Raw genomic sequence first — 20260 nt, 5'->3', positions numbered from 1 at the left:
CCATGAGCCCCCGGCCCCGGGCAGACAGGCAGGGGGTCCCTCTCTGGGCGTGTCCACGAGCCCCCGGCCCAAGCAGACAGGCAGGGGCTCCCCCTCTGGGTGTGTTCATGAGCCCCCGGCCTTGACAGACAGGCAATGGGTCCCCTTCTGAGCGTGTCCATGAGCCCCTGGGCCTGGCAGACAGGCAGTGGATCCCTCTCTGGGTGTGTCCACGAGCCCCCGGCCCAGGAAGACCCACCTGCGCTGGCGTGTGAACGAGCAGGGTGGACAGAGACTCAGGCCAGCCACCCGAGCTCATACTCACTGGCTGGGAGGGCTCAGGAGCCTGAAGTGCCGCCCGCCCACTGTCCGCCCGCCTGTGTTTAGCGCACACGAGAGCAGGGCTGCTGGGGGCGTCTGTCAGGGTTGGCAGGGTGCTGGTGGGTCCCTTGGCAGCCAGGATGGCACTGCTCGCCCCTTCCCCTCCTTTCAGCCAGCTCTTGGTGCGGTCACGTCCATCCGACTGCTCCTCTGGCCCCACCCCTGGCCTCCAAAGACTCTTCCTTTAAGGAGCCTAACACTAGGGAGTGGCGGGGGGACTCACTGGTGCTCCCATTCATTTGTCCACCACTTAGGCCTAATTTCCGACACGCCAGTGCTGCGGAGCTGGTTTCCAGGCCACGCGACTCCGGGTCCCAGGCGGGATCTTCACACGCCCTGGAGTTCAATCCGCGTCGCGGTCGCCCTTGTTCAGCCTTTCCCATGACTGGGATGGTTATGAGCATTCATCTCACCGGCCTGCTCTGCGGGGAGCCCTGTCCTCACAGCCCAGCCAGGCTTGGCCCATAGACCTGGCCTCAGCTGGGGGCCCAGCTGCACCCCCTTAGCAGAGACTCACCCAGGCCCCCAGACTCCAGCTGTGGGGAAGGTGCTGCTGGCACCACATGCCCTGGGCTGGGCTTGGGGTAGGGCCCCTCACCCAGGCCCCCAGAGCTTTGCAGTGGCACATACCCAGTGCTGGGCTGATGGGAAATCGCTGGGTCACGCTCCGCTCATGACACCCATTAACTGGAGCCAGGCTCCCCACAGCGCTGTTGTCCCCAGGCTCCGCCCCACGGGGAGGGGGCAGCTGACAGCAGGGAAAGGTCCCCTCCCTGGGATAACGCTGGCCTAGAACCCTGAAGGGCCTGGGAAGCCATGGCCAGGGCCCACTAGCCACCCTGGAATTTTATAGCCACAGGAGGCAGCCAGTGTCTGTCTGTCTAACTGTCTGTGTCGGTGCTGGGGAGATGAGTGCCCTTCGGAGCAGCGGGGCTAGGGCTGTGTGCCCACCATACCTGGCTGGCCTCACCCCTCTGTCCTAGAGTAGCTTGGGGCTGGGGTTGACCTCACAGCTCTCTCTCTGCCAGCCCCAGGATGCCCTTGCCCCCCAGCCTGGTCCAGGTCTGTGGGGCAAGGTGGTCCCAGGAGGCGCAGTGTCAGCCATGGGACCCCAAACAAGCATTCTCCTTTCGGGGAGCGCTGGCACTTTCTATCATGCCCGCCATCTGGAAATTAGCTCCTTAGAGACATGAGGGCCCAGATGCTGTGGTGATGGGCAACTCAGGGAGAAGGGATTTTGGCAATCTCGCTTCCCCTTCAAATACCCTGTTTGAAGATGGGCAAAAAATATCCAACACCTGTTTGTTAGACAGCTGGAGAGCACTGGAGAGTAGGACAACTTGGTTCTATCTGTGGGCAGGGAGTGGGGACTAGTGGGTTAGAGCAGGGGGGCTTGGCATTAGCACTCCTAGGTCCTTTTCCTGGCTCTGGGCAGGGAGTGTGGGTTAAAACAGGGTGGGGGTGTCTGGGAGCCAGGACTCCTGGGTTCAATCTGTGGCTCTGGGAGAGCAGTCGAGTCTAGTAGGTTAGAGCAGGGGGGGCTGGGAGCCAGGACTCCTGGGTTCTATCCCTTGCTCTGGAAGAGTAGAGTGCTTTACTGATTAGAGGTGGGATAACTGAAGCAGGTATGTTTGGCACAGTTAATCTGAAAGGTTATGGGGCTGAGTGGATAAGACTTGTGTCTGCTGTAATAAGAGACTCAGATTCGGTCACCAGTTGGCTTAAACTCACCTTGTGTAACTTCACTATGAGCATCTCTGTAAAATGGGGGTCTAATATTTGGGGGAGAAGGTGCTGGTGAATATTGAGAACTGTGCAGAAGAATCCCTAGGAGTCAGTAGAGGTGAGACCAGAACTGAGGCCATCTGGCTCCCAGCTTAGTGCACCTGGGGCAGTGTCTGGCTCAGTGTGTGCAGAGCCCTGCTTGGCACTGGGGCAGAACATCCACTGCTGAGTATTTCACAAAGCCCAGTTCCCTTGAGGGCTCCAGCCAGGACTGGAATAGTTGAGGTGGGGGCTGCGGTTCAGGAGTGAGGGGCACTGGCAGGGCTGGGGACATTGTGCTGGATCTGTTCCTAGGGTCCCCACGAAGCAGAAGGCCCTGCCATGCTCTCCAAACTGGCTGCAGAACTTACTCAGCCTGAGGGCTTGGGCCTGCTGTTGCCCATCACCCTTGTCTCTGGGCATCTTTCTTCCACACCATACGGATCAGCAGCAGCTAGGGCACCTTACTGGGTCTGTCTCTCCTTTTTGGGGGGCTGCTTGGGGTGGGTCTTGAAGTGTTTGTCTGTGTTCTGGGGTCATTTGGGTTTGGTTTTAAAAGTTTTAAAGGCAGTTCCCAAAGCGACCAGTTCAGGTCTGTCCCTTTCCCTTTGGACTCTGCTGGCCTTTCCATAGCTTACATCCAGCCGCCACTGAAATGCAGCCACCTCTGGGGTGAGTGTGGCACAGGCAATGTTCAACAGACACAAATGGTGGGTCTGGCATCCATTTGGAACCCCAGGTAAGTGGGAAGGCAGAAGGGAGCCTGGGCCCCAGGCAAACACCGAGCTGTGGATCTGTGACATGGCCCAGCTTCAGAGCGGGGATGTGAGGTGGCTGTGTCGGGTGGCCAAGGCCCAGGATCGGAGGCTGCTGGTCGTCTGCCCATAGGGTTAGCGCAGAGAGCGGAGCGCACCCAAGCCCACTGCTGACACCATAACCATGCAGCAGCTGCTGCTCCACTAGGCACAGGAGCCCCTGCCACAGGACTGCAGCACGGGGAGGGGCCACTGGGACTCCTGCAGCTGGGGACAGGAGCGTCCTGCTGTCCCTGGCTGCCAAGCTTAGGGCAGCTCCCTGGGCAACATTTTATGTAAGAAGAACGTTTGTATATTTGCACCTAACTTGCATATGGGCATAAATGGGGAACGTCTCCTGCAGGGGACCAGGTCTGGGGCAGTTCTGCCTCCCTGATGACCCCAGCAGCTCCCGGCTGAGCTGGTCCGTTAGTTCAAAGCATTGGGGGGCGTTTATGATGTAGGAGCTGGAGCTGAGACCCTCCCCAAGCCCACCTTGCTGCCAAATGTCCCTCGATAATCCCTGCTGCGCTGGGCTGATCCAGGCGGTGACCAGCAGGCCTGGGGCTCTGTGGCTTACTAGCAACGCCCCAAGGCAGCTGGTCCCCCACAGTGCTGACCTCCCCCATGCACAGAGCTGGCTCTCAGGGAAGACACATTTATTAAACCTGGTTCTGCTCTCTGGGGAGCTGGCCCAGGCCGGGCTCTCTGATCCCCGTCTCCTCCCAGCAAACAGTTCAGGAGGGGCCCCTCCCTCTTCTGAACGAGTTGGCGCCCATTAACCAAAACATTCAGAATACACCAGTAAAACAAACAGTGACCTCACCTCTGAACACAACCCTCCCCAAAGCACAGGCACCGTTCTTACATCTGTCTCCCCTGAATGGGCACCCTTCCCTGGCCCAGCCCCGTGGGCTGCCACCTTCTGGAGGAGAATCGCTGCAGACAGCTGGGTGCTGGGATCAGAGAGGAGGATCATCCTAGAGAAGGCGGCAAACCACACAGCACCCCAGCTGCACACAGGTATTTGTGACCAGGCTGGGGCCGAGGCTGCCCGGCTTTGGCAGCAGGGTGCAGCCTACTGGTTAAAGGCTCCATAGCCGAGTGTAACAATGGGACTGGGTCCTCTGCAAGGCACGAGCCTGGGCTCTCTGGCACTTAAAGCTCAAGCCACTGCCACTCAACTTAAAGGACAACTCCCAGCGGCAGATTCCTAAACCTCCCCATGCGATCTGGCCAGTTGAAAGGGACGGAAATCCATCTGTCGTCACGTGGGGTAGACAAGCACATAATATGGCAGCTGTCCCTGAAAGGCAGCGTGGCAAAGTGGGTGCAGCTGTTTTAGAGTGCTGGGCTCTCTCCCAGCTTTGCCTGAAGTTACCTTGTCCAGCCCCTCAGCTGTCTTGGGGGAGCAAGCTGCCTCCGTCGCAGAGGGGGGCTCTGGGGCCTTGGTGGTGAAGGGTGGAGAAGACTCGAGCACAGTCTGTAGAAGGGCTGGGAGTTGGCTGCTCTGCTCCAGGCTAGGGGCTGTGTGGAGCAGCGGTGTAGCTAGGACAGGAAACCTGGGTGGGCCTTGACTTTCAGGTGGGTAGGCAATGAAGGGGAGCAGGAGGGATGGGGGGCTTGCCTCCCCACATCCCCTCTAGCAGGTCCTTACCACTAGCAGGCACCAGAAGATGAGGCTGCCCCGGGCGCACAGGCTGCGGGGCGCACCCACCGGGGTTTGAGCTCCAGCCACTCCTCCTGACCCTGGCTCGGTGTTCGTCTGCCCAGCTGGCCGCATCCCTCTCTTGCCAGCACCGTGCGCTGCTGCTCTGGTCTACGGCCCCAGCACTATCCCTGCCCAGACCCACCCTGATGAGGCACCCCCCCACCTGGGACGACTCCCTCCCCCACAGTCTGTGGATTCGGGGGGGCTTTTGTCCTGTTTTGAGTGGGCCTGGATGCTAAGTGAGTGGGCCACGGCCCACCCAGGCCCACCCGTGGCTACGGCCCTGGTGCAGAGAAGGACTCTCCATCTATAAGCACTTCACTGGGCCTGCACAACAGCCCTTCACTGATGCACGAGTGTCATGAGCGCTGCTGGGCTGTGGCTGACCAGCAGGGAGCCTTGACAGCTGAGTGCCATGGGAAAATGCTGAATTAGGCTTTTTACAGTTTGTGAAAAAAGAGAAACCTCTGAACGCTGTTTAACGAGTCTCCATCAGCTGGCTTCCTGTATTCACTGAACTGGCGCTCACAGCCCGACTCTGGGCAACAGGACTTGGGCCGACAGCCCTGGGTGGCAGGGTTTGGGCCATGGGCAGCTCGGTTTGGGCTGTGGCTGTCAGGTGAAGCCCGAGCCCTGCCACGCAAGGCTGACAGCAGGAGCCCCGTGGCCCAGGGCTGAAGTTCTCCGGATCATCCAAATTTTTGATTATCCGATCTGGACCCTGTCCCCTTAGATCAGACAAATGTGGTTCATGGGATTCCACTGGTCCCTCCCCATATTGTGGTAGGGAAAGCAAAGTTCCGTGTTTCATTTTAATTGCAGAAAAACACAGATTTTTATGAGGTTTTTTAATGGGAGAATTTTGGGGTTTTTTTATCATGGAAAACTGGATTCCCTGCTGGTCAGCCAGCATGTATGTGTGGGGGGAGAGGGGGGACCTTGGTGCCCATTAGACGGCCCTGGGGATGGCTCAGCCATCTGAGAGCAGGACCTGCCTGTTGCTAACTCCCCTATCCCCACAGCGTCAGTGGTCTGCCAGGTAGCAGGGTGCTGCCGAGTTCCTGACTCAGCTGGGGATGGGGCAGCTCAGCTCGGCAGCTTTAGGCAGCGAGGACCCTTCCTGTCTCTCACTTGCGCTGGGGCCTGGGAGCCCCTGGCTCGGTGTGGGGAACCAGCCAGCCCTTCACAGGGAGGGCTGGGAGAAGCATGTGTTCATCAGGCCTCAGCCCACAGGAGGGACTGCTGTTGCTGTAGATCAGAGGCCCATTACATTAGCGGTTATGTATAGATTACAATAATATATGACCTGTTGGTGGAGCAGACGCCTGGCTTCCACAAGGGCCTGATTAGATCATTATGGCACCCAGCCGGCTCCCCGCCCAGCTGCGCTAGCTACACCTGGGCTCCCCCGTTCCATGCACCCCAGCAGGAGTGGCCTGCACCACGCAGCAGAGGGGCCTCAGGCCCGTCCTGTTCTAGCGTGCTGGGGGGAGCTCCGGGTCCCCTGCTGTCTCTGGCTGCTGCATGGCAGGGGGGTCCCCCTGTGGGTCAGCGGTGGAGGGGAGAGAGTAGGGAACAGGAACTTAGGCTCTTCCAGCCTGAAGGAACGAGGCCCTTGGGGGCTGGCGCTGCCCAGGCTGGGCGAAGGCCAGAGGCAAAGTGTTCAGGGAAATGGGTTGAGCCATCTAGGACCCTGCTGCCATGGGCACCAGTCCCGACCCCCGTCCCCACAGTTAACCCAAGTCCCGCCTGGCAGGTAGGACCCAGCCGCCATCTGGGGCAGGGCCAGGGCCAGGGGCGTTGCGGCTCTCAGGCCCCCAGCGGTGCAGAGAGACCAGGGGCCGGTTCAAATGCGGCCGGGGCAGTTGGGTCATTTGCCTCCCCAGCCAGCGCAGCTCCGGGGGGCGGATGGAAGCGCCCGGCCCCGCCGGATTGTGCCCCTGGGGCTGTACCGGGCTGAGCGCTCACCGCCCTGCCCCCAGGTGCCCCCCGGGCTGAGCGCACGGCCCGGGCCGGCTCCACGGGCGGAGCGGAGCTTGGCGGCGCGCCGGGGTGGGCGCCTCTTGCTCGCTCCGCCCCGGGCCGGCGGCTCCGCCCGCTGCCGGGCTGCGCCGGGGACTCGGCCGGGATCAGCGCCGGGGCTGGGGGAGCGTGGCGTCGCCCCCGCCGGGCGGGGTAAGGGGGCGCGACGCGTTGCGGGACCGCCTCGCCGGAGGCTGCCCCGGGGGGCGGCAGGTGTCTCGGACGGGGGGTGCGGACCGTCCGGCTCCCGATCCCCCCCACTGTGCGTTCATCCCCCAGGGTCCCTGCCCAGCCCCGCAAGGCCGGACGGTCGGACCCCCGCGCCCTTCTCCGGCCCCCGCTCCGTCCTCCTCGGCTCCCCGCATCCACCTGCAGTCCTTTCCGCGTCCCGCAGCCCCCCAGTCCCCCTCCCCGCAGCACACTGCACTCCGCCTGCCTCGCTGCAGCGCCCCCTGGCTCCCCGCAGCCCCCCTGCACCCCCTTCCCTGGCTCCCGCAGCCCCCCCCCCTTTCCTGATGGTGATTTTGCTAATGTATTTTTGAGACGCAGAACGTGTTTCCCGTCTCCTCTGTGCTTGGGTCCCCGGGGGTGTCACCGCCCCACACCCTGCTGGGGCTCCCTCCATGGGGACCTCCAAGCGCCAGGCAGGCCCTCCTGCACCAGCGCTGCAGACTACCCTGAGCGGAGCGCCCCACTCCCACAGAGAGGTAGGGATTCCCCCGTGGCTGAGCCACCCCAGCTCCCATCACAGCATCCAGCAGCTGGTCCCTAGCTGTATCTGGGACCAGCCCAGCGGTTTGGTGTCTGCTCAGCCAAAGGCGGGTGGCTGGGTGGTGGGAGGTACCTTTGACTCCCAGGAAGCCCCAGGGGGTGCTCTCCTGTTCCACTTTCTTTGCAGTGCCCTCTGTGGGTTTTCACTGCCTGCCAGGGGCTGTGGGAGATTTGGAAACATGTGGTGACTGGCTTTGCTTTGCAGCCCCCAGGCAGATGGAGAATTGCCCCTGTTTTACAGCTAGGGAAACTGAGGCACAGAGATGGACTCACCCGAGATCACTCAGCTGATACTGGCTTGTCAGGGATGCTGAGCCCACAAGATCCCAGCTACAAGGGGGCTCAACCTCTCTGGAAATCCATCCCTGGGACCCCCTGAGCATAGTGATCCCCTGTCCTAGCTACTGAACCCCACTCCTCTCTCAGAGCTGGGAACAGAACCCAGGAGTCTTGACTCCCAGTTCCTTCCCCCACCACTAGACCCCACTCCCCTTCCCATACGTGAAACTAGAACCCAGGCATCCTGGCTCCCAGCCTCCTGCTCCGTACAGTGACAGAAGCTCTCGAAGGCGAGTGCGTGAGGAACGTGCTGGGGGGGGGGGGAGGACTGTGTGTGAAAGCGGAACCGCAGGGGTCTTGTGGGGAGCACTTGCCAAGAGGGGCCTTTCCCAGGCAGCCATGCGAGCCTATCTGGGCAAAGAGCCCTCTGCTAGCCGGGTGTCTCTGCTAAAGCTCTTGAGAGTTGGCAGCTCTGGAGGTAATTCCCCTCCCCACCCCCAGAGGGGATGGCTCATGCCCCTCAGCCGGGGGCTGTGTGGGGAACTCAGCAGACCCCCCCCAGCTCCACACACCCCGTGAAGGAGCCATTATAAACCAGCCCTTTCTCTTTTGCCCCGTCCAGCTAGGGCCTAGTCCCTGCTTGCTGGCAGCAATTCCCCCGACTCTGGCTCCTGAGAACCGGAACGCTGCATGACTGGTAATTGAGCTCCAATGCTTCAGCCTGCTGGCTCCTCGTTGCTGCGCCAGCTTTTAGAGGTGGGGTGAACTAAAGCAGAGAGAGGGGAAGGGACTGGCCAGGAAAAGAACCCAGGAGTCCGGGCTCCCAGCTCCGCCTCTCGCTGCTCCCGCACTGTGGTTTCACGCTGCCTGTTACCCAGGCTCCTGTCCAGGCAGTGCTGTTAGGATATGCCTGAACAGACAGCCAGGGGAAGAGGTGAGGAGGCAGAGCGATGCAGAGCCGCAGCTCCGGAGCTGCAGTGGAGGATGCTCTTGCGCCGAGAGGGGCTGGGGACAGAAGCAGACAGAGAAGGCAGAGTGCAGCAGTGCCAAGTCCTTGGGCTGGTTTCTTTGGAACAGGGGCAGGGGATGACTCGGGCAGAGCCATTAGCACATCTAATCGTGGCCAGGAACATGAAAGGAGCTGCCCCGTTCTGGTCTGGGAGACGGGTCAGCGCCAGGGGAGCTATTCCTGACTCTGGGTTTATTCCAAGCCATTATGTACTAGCCCTGGGGAGTTGCTTGCTGGCTGTCGGTGACAAGATGTAGCTACATCCCCTTCCTGGTGGGCCAGCACCATGCTTTATAGGCTGTGTGATGCCTGCAGATGCCACTGGCCTCCATTCTGCTGCCCCCATTCCCAGGGCTGGCTTTCTGCTGGGTGGGAGTGTGGGAGGAGGGGAATTGTCACACGCTTCCAGGACCCTGTGGATCTTGCCGAGCTGTGGAAGCCCAAGGGCTGCCAATAATGAGATGGGCTGGTTTAATGTGCCTGTGAAATCTCGCCAGAGCCCAAGGGTCTCGTGGCTCTTTGCGCCCCAGTGAAATGCAGCCACCTCTGGGGTGGAGCTCTGCAGGCAGCAGCGAGGAGAGGGGGAGCCTCTGGGAGAGCAGGCAGGGGCAGGATTCAAAGGGGGCCTCCCAGGCGTGCCATGATTCTACCAGCCTGTGCCACCGTGTGGAATTGTGTTTTGCTAATCCACTCGGGGTGCCCACACCAGGCACTGACCAAGAAAGACAGGCCTGGCCATGTGGGGGAAACTAGCCAATGATAGCGCATTCAAATATTACCCCTGGGGAGCTCTTAGCTCAGCCTCGCTCCTTTAAAGCAAGTGAACCCAGCCCTCCCTCCCATGCCAGCCTGTCTCTTCCCACTGCCCAGGAAGTGGCTAGATGGCTAGAGCACCGGACTGGGAGTCAGGACTCCTGGGTTCTATCGCCAGCTCTGGGAGGAGGGTGGGGTCTAGTGGTTAGAGCAGGGGCTGGGAGTCAGGATTCCTGGGGCCTGTTCCTGGCTCATGCTGTGACCATGCGCTCATCCCTTCATGTGCCTCAGTTTCCTCATCTGTCCCAAGAGGGTAATGGAGCCTCCTGGCGTCAGAGTACAGGGCTTTGCTTCCCCATTTGCAAAGTGCTGTGAGGGCCTGTCCCGGATCCCAGGATCAGTGCTACACCCCAGCTTTGGGATAGGCCTTTGGAGGGACCCCTTTGATGCCCTGGACATCTCACTTCCTCCAGGGCAGCCATAGGGCCTTCCAGCCTCCTGAGATGGATTGTCAGGGCTCTAGCCCTCCTGCCCTCTGAGCTCTGCTCAGAGACTCCACCTGAGCCAAGCTCCTGGTGCAGCAGGGTCCCCACCTCAGGGCTGGACGCCCCTCCATCACCTCCCCCAGCCCAGCTGTGTCCCCTGGAGCCCAGCACTGTAGTCCTCAGCCAGGGGCCCCGCCAAGCTGTAGGTCAGGCTCTGTCTGTCAGTCTGCCCTCCTTGGTGAGAGCCTCAACTCCTTCCAGCAGCCAACTCTTATCCACACACCTTCGCTGTCCTTTGTTCTCTGCTGGGTCTGTGCCCAGCTTCCCTGGGGTGAGGGGGGGAATCCATTTCCCTGGGGTGCTGGGAGTCAGCGTCCTGGTGTTTGGCTTTGCCATTGTCTTCACAGATTCATCATTGATGAGGGGTCGCCTCGGCCAGTCCTTTTTAATGACCCATCCCAACTCAGGCCGCCAGTGACATTGGTCTCCCCGCCTGCCCTGAGAGCAAACAGTCCCTTCCCCACTCAGTAGCCATGTGAAATACAGGGGAAACTGAGGCACACAGGGGCTTTCTAAAAACATTATTGAAAATTCCCCCTTGGCGCTCTGGGCCAGGCGGGGAGGGGGTTTGAGCCCAGCCCTAGGGCTGTGTGCGGGACTTGGGCCATGCTGCTAGGCTGGGCGGGGAGATGGGGGGACAGCAAGGCCGGCATGATGGCACGGGCGCCAGCTCTTGTGCCCATCCAGTGAGGTTTGAAAGTGTTTGGCTGCTAATCGAGACATGGCAGGAGGCTTTCCCATGGGAGCGAGTCCAGGACTGGGCCGCCGTGGCTAGAGAGAGGAAAGACCCTCTGAGCCCTAGGCTGGATTTCACTGTCACGGAAGGACATGGCTCCTTTCCTAAGGGTGGGTGGAAAGACGGGCAGGGCTATGGGAGCTGGCTGCCCCTGTGATACTAGCATCCAGGGGACTGCCCCCGGCTGGGCCATTGACACATCCTGCCAATGATGGGAGCAGCCCAGCCCTGGTGGGTCTGTGCAGGACCCAGTGGTAGGGTCCTTGTGATATCCCAGCTTGTGTATGTAGGAGATGTGCTGCCCCCTAGAGGCTGGGCCTGCTACTGCTGCTGTGTTGTGGAGCTGGAGGGCTTGGGTTCTAGTCCCAGCTTGGGGCTGGTAATGCCTGGGTGGGGCCTGGAGCATGCAGGACAGTTATAGATCAAGGGGGGCTGAGACTCTCGGTAAGCCCCTCGTCTGCCCAGGGGAGGGGGCTGTGACCCAGTGGCTTAGGGCAGAACTGACAACGGGGCGGGGATTAGTTCCATGCTGCGGGATGGACCAGGAAGAGCGGCTGAGCCTTCCCAGGGTGGATGGGAGCTCGGCACCCCTTGGCTGGCCTCGGCCCTGGGAAGGGGCACAGCGGGAACAGCGTGTCCCCGCGCTGCTGGCCAGGCTGGCGAGGTGCCAAGGCTCCTGGACCCAGTTCTGTTCCAGTTTGGGCTGGTGGTGAGGACAGGGGCCATGTCAGGACTCTTTCCTGTCTCTGCCACTGGCTTTGTGTGACCCTGGTCTGTGCTTGGACTGGAACGTGGAGGACATGGGCATGGTCCCCTCTTACCAGGGTTCCCTCACCCTGGCCGAAGGGGATGTTGGTCTGGGAGCAGCAGGGCCAGGGCCCCCAGTGGAGGGAGCTGGTGCTGGGCTTGGTGCAGCCGAGGGGCCAAAAGCTGTGTGGGGAGCTTGGCCCTGAGGGTGTGGGCTAGCAGGGATCCCCACCCAGAGGCTGCAGTCGGTGTGAAAGGGCCCTGGCAGCCCCAGAGCTTGCTCCCTTCCCTGCATTGCAGGTCTGGGGCCTCCAGGCTTTGCTGCCACACATGCATCCTTCTCCCTCAGCAGCCAGCGGGCATCCCTCCCCCAGGGCCAGATCCTTTCACCCCCGAGCGGCCCCACTGCAGGGGCTGGATCTGCAGGCTCCCAAAGTCACCTTTCCAGGCTGCACCGGACTGACAGTGCACCTCCCTCCTCCAGTGCAGGTGACTCTGGCAGAGGCCTTAGTGCTCCTGGGGTGGGGGGAACAAAGCTGGGGCTCCACAAGGCAGGGTAGGTGGGGGAAACAGATCCAGGGCTCGGCGGGGTGGGGGGGAGCAGGTCTGGGTTCCGTGGGGCAGGGGGAGCGGAGCTGGGGCTCTGTGGGGTGCAGCGGAGCGGAGCTAAAGATCCATTGCAGGGAACATACAAGGCTCATTACTGTGGCTGCTGCCCTGCCCCCCCGCAGCTCTCTCTGTTTTAGCCTGGGCTGTGGCTGGCTGGGGGGGGACGGGGGCCAGTTTGGTGGGTGGGGGCACAGGGGGCGCTTGGTTGGCTCAACTCAAGGCTAGATGAGGTGGAGGCAGAAATCTCTGGTCTCTGCCCCCCACCCCAACTAGCACCCTGTAGTGGGGGTGCTGGGAGGGGCGATCCATGGGGAGCTGGCTGTGTCGGGGAGGGTGGGCTGGGTGTGGCCTCTGACCAGATAAACCCCCTAATCCCCTGGGAGGGAGCGTGCAGATGTTCGCTCTGGCCCTGTGCCCCATGGCTCAGCGCCCCCTAGTCTGCTGTGGGAGCCCCGTGCCGGATTAGCTGAGTGGAAATCTGCCTGCCGTGGTTAACCCTCAGTGCTCCTGGCTCTGCCCGTCAGCAGGACCTGAGGAGGGGTGGGGGGAATTAAATACTAGGAGACAGGTGGCCAGGGAGCCAAGGGGGCATGTGCAAATTATCGCCCAGGGCTGCATGGAGCTGGGAGGGAGACGTGCCCGTAGGCAGCGCCCTCGGCTCAGGACAGCAGGAGCCTGCAGCGAGACGGCCTCTGGGTCCTGGCGCAGAGAGTGCCAGGCCCATACCCAGGCTTTGTTGTGGGGGCTTGTGGAGGCTGCCCTGCAGCTCCCCTTGTGCTCCCCTCGGAGAGGAAGGGTGGCCTTGTGTCTAGCGCGCTCCTCTGTCCGTTTAGGAGACCTGGGTTTGCCACAGACGTTCTCTTTGAGTTTGGCCAAATCCGACCCGTTGCTCCTTTCCAGAGTCAGCCGCCCCATGGGGCCCTGCAGCCAGCACCCAGGGTCACACAACAGGGCAGTGGCAAGAAGGGAACCCAGGAGTCCTGACTCATCCCTGCTCTAACAACAAAGCTGCGCTCCCTCCCCTGCTGGGCATGGAATAGAACCCAGGGTCCTGGCTCCTTGCCCGCCTCCCTGCCCTAGTTAATAGGTCTCTGGGTCACAGCTGCTTATCTGGTTACAAGGGACATGGGTGGGGCTGGTGGGATGTGTCGGGGAGGATCTGGGCTGCGAGGGTCCCAGCGTGGGGTGGGGTGTGAGCATGAGGGTGTGCCCAGCGTGGGTTGGGGCCGGGGGCATTGTCCTCCATACAGTACAGAATCGTGCTTTGTTCAGTTCTGTCTTACTTATGGCCCCTGTCACTGTGGCATCTGGATGCATCACAGGCTTTATCCCCAAACTCTCCTGTGAGGTTGGGCTGGGCAGGACCTGAGCTGGGCAGGGCAGGATAGGACTGGGCTACGCTGGCCAGGGCTGTCATCCCCATGTCCCAGAGGGGAGCTGGGGCCCAGAGGGGCTGCCTGAGTCTCCAGGGCCACCAGGGCAGTCGGTGGCAGATCAGGAAGTTGAACCCGTTGTCCCACAGCCCAGGCAAGCCCTCTAACCACTGGGCCAGCCTTCCCCCATTCCCCTTTGTCTGCACCTTTTCCTGAGGCTGGATCCCCGGGTTCATGACCAGATCTGGGGGCTGAGCGGGAGCTCAGAGGGGTGCTGGTGACCCAGCCAGGCCAACCCCAGCCCACCACTTGGGGCTGCAGCTGAGGCTTAAATCCCCAGCTCTGGTTGTGCAGACATGGATGCTGCTGCTCCCCCTCCCCAGTGCTGGGGTGTGAACCCCGGGGAGAGGCTGGACTCCAGCTCGGAGAGCAGCACTCCACCCCCATCCTCCCGGCTGGCTCGGGAACCTCTTCACTTCCTGTCCTAAAGTGGGTGGGGGCGCTGTTGGGAGCTGTTTGAACAGCTGCCCTGTGAAGCGAGTCGAGCTCCCAGGGGCTGGGGAGGAGAGGAGCCAGGCCGGCCGCGGCTCTGTCCCGAAAGCCGGGGCTGGCCCTGAGTTCCAGCCCTCGCCACACGTGAGCACAGAGCAGCCCCTCTCCTCCCGGGCTGCTGGGAAGGGCAGGACAGGGCCAAGGAGGGAAATTCCTCTCGCGCTAGCGAATGCTGGAACAGCTGCCGGGCTTGGCTGGGAGCGCGATGGCTCAGCTGCCCTGGTGACCTTCCAGCGCTCAGCATGGGGGAGATTGAGACTGCAGGGAGCCGAGTGCATCGCCTGCCCCAGCCCCTCCAGCTCCTGGGGCCACTCAGTCTCCACGGGCAGCTCATGAGCTAAGCAGGGCACCTGGCATCCCTGCCTGCATGGGAGAGCTAGGAAAACCCATCTGCTGGGGGCTCAGCAGGGGGCGCTCTCCCCTCACTCAGAGCTGAACATGGTGAGGTGCTAGGGGGCGCTGTGCTGCACGGGGCTGGATGGGGCCTCAGCAGGGGGCGCTGTGCTGAAGAGGTCCGGACAGGGGCTCAGCAGGGGGCGCTCTCACCTCCCAATCAGGGCTGAACCCAGTATAGTTTTGGGGGGCGCTGTGCTGCATGGAGTGTGGTGGGGGCTCAGCAGGGGGGCGCTCTCCCATTGTAGTCAGTTCTGAACCTTGCACAGCTCTATGGCCGCTGTGCTGCAGGCAATGCGTAGGGGGCTCAGCAGGGGGCGCTGGGCTGCAGGCAGCAGGGCAGGGGCTCAGCAGGGGGCGCTGTGCCCTCACAGTCGGGGCTGAACCCAGTGTCCCAGTATGGGGCTCAGGGCTGCTATTTGTCAAATGAGTTGTCAAAGCGGGGCACCAGTCACCTCTGGCCATTGCAGATCCCCTGTGTGTTCCCGAACAAGCTGGGTGGGTACATCCCATCTCCCCCTGTGTTTTCAGTTAGGTACGTCACTATCCTTCATGTCCTGCCCTAGTCTGTTGTGCAGCGATGCTGTTTGCGGTTCACGCTGGCTGTGCCCCACCCCTGAAACAGATGCATTTCAGCATGGGGTTAAGGGGGCGTTGAGGTAGCTAGTACTGTGGAAGTCCATTAAAATCAATTCGGGGGGTGTATGTAGAGGGACCCCTCCTTCCCCAGGGAGTGGATCAGGGAGAGTCAGGCACAGGAGGGGGGTAAGCAGGCAGTTGAGAAGGTGAGGAGCAGAGGGGGAGCAAGGAACAGGCTGGGGTGGGTCAGAAATGCTGGGTGAGAGCCGTGGGGCGAAAGCTGTGGTGTAGGCTGGGGGAGAGGCAGGCTGGGGTGTGCTGGACAGAGGAGGTTTATGTGGGCAGGACAGGTCCATGCCTGCAGGGGGGTGGGGGAAGATAGGCCTGTGTGTGCTCAGAAGTGGGAGGGACAGGGCTATGTGTGCAGGAAGGAGGGTTGGGGGGCTGGCCTAGTCATGCTGGGAGGGGATGTAACCTCTGGCCCCCAGGGGGTTGAGGGTCCCTGGCACAGAATGCTGGATGGTAGTGCTGGAGACGGCTGGAGGTGTAGAATCATAGAATAATAGAATCATAGAATATCAGGGTTGGAAGGGACCCCAGAAGCTCATCTAGTCCAACCCCCTGCTCAAAAGCAGGACCGATCCCCAATTAAATCATCCCAGCCAGGGCTTTGTCAAGCCTGACCTTAAAAACTTCTAAGGAAGGAGATTCCACCACCTCCCTAGGTAACGCGTTCCAGTGTTTCACCACCCTCCTAGTGAAAAAGTTTTTCCTAATATCCAACCTAAATCTCCCCCACTGCAACTTGAGACCATTACTCCTTGTCCTGTCATCTGCTACCAATGAGAACAGTCTAGATCCATCCTCTTTGGAACCCCCTTTCAGGTAGTTGAAAGCAGCTATCACATCCCCCCTCATTCTTCTCTTCCTCAGACTAAACATCCCAGTTCCCTCAGCCTCTCCTCATAAGTCATGTGTTCCAATCCCCTAACCATTTTTGTTGCCCTTCGCTGGACTCTTTCCACATCCTTCTTGTAGTGTGGGGCCCAAAACTGGACACAGTACTCCAGATGAGGCCTCACCAATGTTGAATAGAGGGGAACGATCACGTCCCTCGATCTGCTCGCTATGCCCCTACTTATACATCCCAAAATGCCATTGGCCTTCTTGTCAATAAGGGCACACTGCTGACTCATATCCAGCTTCTCGTCCACTGTCACCCCTAGGTCCTTTTCTGCAGAACTGTTGCCGAGCCATTCGGCCCCTAGTCTGTAGCGGTGCATTGGGTTCTTCCATCCTAAGTGCAGGACTCTGCACTTATCCTTATTGAACCTCATCAGATTTCTTTTGGCCCAATCCTCCAATTTGTCTAGGTCCCTCTGTATCCTATCCCTCCCCTCCAGAATATCTACCTGTAGCACAAGGTGCCCCCCACCCCCGACTCCGTGGGGGTGTCAGAGCTGGGCTCCGTGGGGGTGGTAGTGCCAGGCTCGGGGTGGGGGGGATGGTGGGGCCGGGCTCTGGGGGGGTGTGATGGTAACGCTGGGCTCAGGGAGGGGGGGGGTTGGTAGCGCCAGGCTCTGGGGTGGGGGATGGTAGTGCTGGGCTCTGGGATGGGGGGGTGGTAGCACCGGGCTCTGTAGGGGTGGTAGCGCTGGGCTCTGGGGGGGATGGGGTGGTAGGGCCGAGCTTTGGGGGGGTGGGATGGTAGCACCGGGCTCTGGGATGGGGGGGTGGTAGGACCAGGCTCTGTAGGGGTAATAGCGCTGGGCTCGGGGGGGGGTGGGATGGTAGGGCCGAGCTCTGGGGGGGTGGGATGGTAGCACCGGGCTCTGGCGTGGGGGGTGGTAGGACCAGGCTCTGTAGGGGTGGTAGCGCTGGGCTCGGGGGGGGCTTGGCCAGCCAGTCAGCGTCGCACGGCTTTGTCACCACCCAGAGCGCTGCGTTCGCTAATCATTCGGGGTAAAAGCTGGAATAAACAAAATACGGCCAATGGGAAAGTGGCGCGTTCAGTGCACGGCGATGTGTGGGGCTGAAGCAATGGGTCTCGGGGTGCTCCCAGGACTGAGGCATTGCCCTAGGAGGGAGGGAGGCCTAGTGGACAGAGCAGAGGGCTGGGAGTCAGGATTGCTGGGATCTATCCCAGCTCTGGGAGGGGAGTGGGGTTTAATGGTCAGAGCAGAGGATGGGGGGGGCAGGATGCCTGGGTTCTATTCCTAGTTGTACCTCTGACCGACTGTGCGACCCATCCTCCCTCTGGGGCAGCCGGTATCGTGGCACCCAACAGAGTGTGTTGGGAGGAGTCTGACCTGCAAGCAGGGCCCAGACCCCTGGGTGGCAGCACATCCTGGGGTGGCAGTGGGGGACTAGGGCAGTGATGGGCCCCGGGGCAGGTGATGGGGGACTAGGGCAGGTGAGGGGCCCAGGGGCAAGTGATGGGGGACTAGGGTGGGTGAGGGGCCTCAGGGTGGGTGATGGGAGACTTGGGGGGTGAGGGGCCCAGGGGCAGGTGGTGGGGGACGAGGGCAGGTGATGGGCCATGGGGTGGGTGATGGGGGACGAGGGCAGGTGAGGAGCCCCCATGGCGGGTGATGGGGGACTAGGGATGGTGATGGGCCCTGGAGCGGTGAGGGGCCTCAGGGCGGGTGTTGGGGGACTAGGGCAGGTGATGGGCCCTGGGGCAGGTGATGGGGGACGAGGGCAGGTGAGGAGGGACTAACGTGGGTGATGAGGGACTAGGGCAGTGATGGGCCCTAGAGCAGGTGAGCCTGCCTGGGATGCTGGAGCGAGGGAAGTGGCCCGCAGGATCTGTGGGGACACCCTGCAAGTCCGGCCTCCCATCAGACACAGCCCGGAGCTGGATCCAGCCCCTACCAGCTCCTCCAGGGCTGGGGCGGCTGCATGTTCCCTGCCCATTCCCTGCCCGGCGACCCTGCTTCCCAGAGGGGACTGAGCCAACCGAGGCCTTCTCCTGAGCTCCCTTCCCGGACTTCAGCATCAGAAGCTGCAGGCTGCCCTGGGGTGGGGGTGAGATAGCGGGGTCCCTGCAGGGGCCTATATCTCGGCAGCCAGCCCCCCGGTTCTGGCACATCCCCATTCCCGGCACCCGCAACTGGCGCCCGCCCCTGCTCCCTGCAATCATAGGATGTGTTTGCAGCTGGAATTTTAATATGTGCCAGTTACTGCAGCAAATGGAAAGTGGTGGGGCTGGGGGAAGCGCAGGTGGCAGGGCTGGTGGCACTGGGGATCAGCAGGGGCAGAGCTGGGCCCTTGGGGGTGCTGAGGCGGGCAATGTGCTAGGTTGGAGGCTTTGGGGAGGGCAGGGTGCTAGGGTGTGTATCTGGGTGGGAAGGAGGAGCCCTCAGAGTGTGTATCGGAGGCAGGAGAGCCATGGTTGTGGGGAGGGGGAGCTACCAGCGTGTGTATTGGGGGAGGGCAGGGGGACTGTGGCTGGGGGGGAGGGGCAGCTGCCAATGTGTATTGGGGCAAGGGGGCAGTGGCTGGGGGAAGGGGAAGCTGCGAGCGAGCCAGCATGTGTACCAGGGGAGCAGCCAGCGGGGGCTGTGGTTGGAGGGAGGGTGAACTGCCAGCTCCCCCAGGAGCGAGGGAGGGGCCCAAGGTGGAGCTGGGTCGCGGCGGAGCTGTTTGGATCTAGGGGCTGGGCTGGCCCATTACAGAGACTCCGTGCATCCCTGTCGGGGGAGCGCTGGGCTGTACGCTGCTCAGGGGGCAGGGGAGCCCAACATGGGCAGGGGAGGGAGCAGTCTGTCTGCAGATGATGAATGGACCGGCTGGCTGAATGTCTTCTAATGTTTAGGCAGGTAACAGCCTACTGCTTCTGCCAGCTAATGGGGCGACCCCTGGAGCTCATGTGGTGGGAGGGGCCGGGGGTCCATTCCCTCCATGCATTGGCCTGCTGGCTGCATCCCCTGCTCCACTACCACCCTGCCCCATGGACACTGGCAGAGCTGGGAGGTGGGGCCAGGGGTATCTGGGGTGGATCACTGAGCTCCCTCTATGAATGGTGGGGCCAGGGGTAGCTGGGGTTGGTCACTGAGCTCCCTCTATGAATGGTCAGCAGGGCCCCAGTTGGTGATATTTCTTGTTGGAGAGAGAGACCCACCCATGGGAGTTTAGTCCAGCTTCCCTGGGAGCAGTTCCCCTAGTTACTGCAGGAGGAGACCCTCCAGGGTGGGGCAGGCAGAGCCCCCAAAGTTGTGCCCAGGGCTCTGTGGGTGCCCAGCTCCCCATGGCTCCCGTGGCTCCTCACAGCATCACTCTCCCCACAGATGGATCCAGTGCAGAAGGCGGTGATTAACCACACCTTCGGTGCACCCCTCAGCAAGGCCCGGCGCCCCGTCATCTCCTGCAACGTCTGCCAGATCCGCTTCAACTCAGAGGTGAGTCCCCTGCTGCATCAGCTCCTGGCAAAGGCCCCCTGCCCCATGAGCCGGGATCGCCAGCCCCAAGGCAGCTGGACCCAGAACCTATCGCAGATCCACAGCTGGGTGCTGTGGCCCCAGCTTTGGACCAGTCTCCGGGAGGCCCCCTTCAGTGACCCAGACCCCTAGGGTGTCACTCTTCTCCCAGGGCAAGCCACACGGCTTCACTGCGGACCTCAGGGCCTTCACCCTGTGGGCCAGCACCACAGGGATGCCCGGCCGGTGCAGCCACACAGGCAGGGTTCTTGGCTCACTTGGACCGGGGTCCTTGGCTAGCAGAGTCCATCATGGGCAGCCCAAGCCCCTCTGAACCCCCTGAACCCCCCCACTCCTGCAGCAGCCAGCACTTAGTCCCAGCCTCAGCCCCCTCTGCAGAGGCGGGAGTCCGTCTCTCTCTGGGGCCTTGGTTGCTAGGTGGCCATGTCACGGCAATTGGGTTTGCCCTGAGGTGGAGATCAAGGCCCAGACAGCTCGGTGATACCCACCTGCATCTTAGCCTGCCCCGAGAGCACACAGGCCTCCCCCCATCACTAGGGAGCAGTGTTGCACATAGGGGAAACTGAGGCACAGCTCAGCTTCTTAAAAATATTACCCAAACTTCCCGCTTGGTCACAGGGCTGATGAGGGCTCGGCTCCGCTTGGACCCCAGGGACGTGACCCAAGGTGGGGGATGGCAGAGCTGGTCTGGGTCTCACAGGAGGGGCGGGCCAGGCCAAGCTGCGCCAGGCCAGAAAGGGGACTGTTCAGACCCGGCTGGCTTCTCGACCACCAATGGACGTGGGAGCTGCTGAGAGCTCGTCTGTCTGTCCTGTGTGTTCCCT

General features: G+C 61.7%; 1 protein-coding gene across 5 annotated transcripts in view; it reads left to right on the top strand.

The window, feature by feature from the left end:
* Positions 1-20260, top strand: part of ZNF385A (zinc finger protein 385A) — a 71394-nt gene that overhangs the window by 34346 nt on the left and 16788 nt on the right. For 3 of the 5 annotated variants that reach the window (XM_048831717.2, XM_048831718.2, XM_048831720.2), the window contains exon 3: positions 19287-19397. In XM_048831717.2, coding sequence (XP_048687674.1) covers positions 19287-19397 — 111 coding nt within the window. Of the gene's footprint in view, positions 1-6718; positions 6805-7253; positions 7359-19286; positions 19398-20260 lie in introns of those variants that run through there. The other 2 variants (XM_048831721.2, XM_075121485.1) reach the window with 2 other exon arrangements.

This window comes from Caretta caretta, chromosome 20 (assembly GCF_965140235.1).
Source record: "Caretta caretta isolate rCarCar2 chromosome 20, rCarCar1.hap1, whole genome shotgun sequence".
Taxonomy (NCBI): Eukaryota; Metazoa; Chordata; order Testudines; family Cheloniidae; genus Caretta; species Caretta caretta.
Note: the sequence above shows the minus strand (reverse complement) of the source record. Positions and strands in the feature narration are given on the sequence as shown.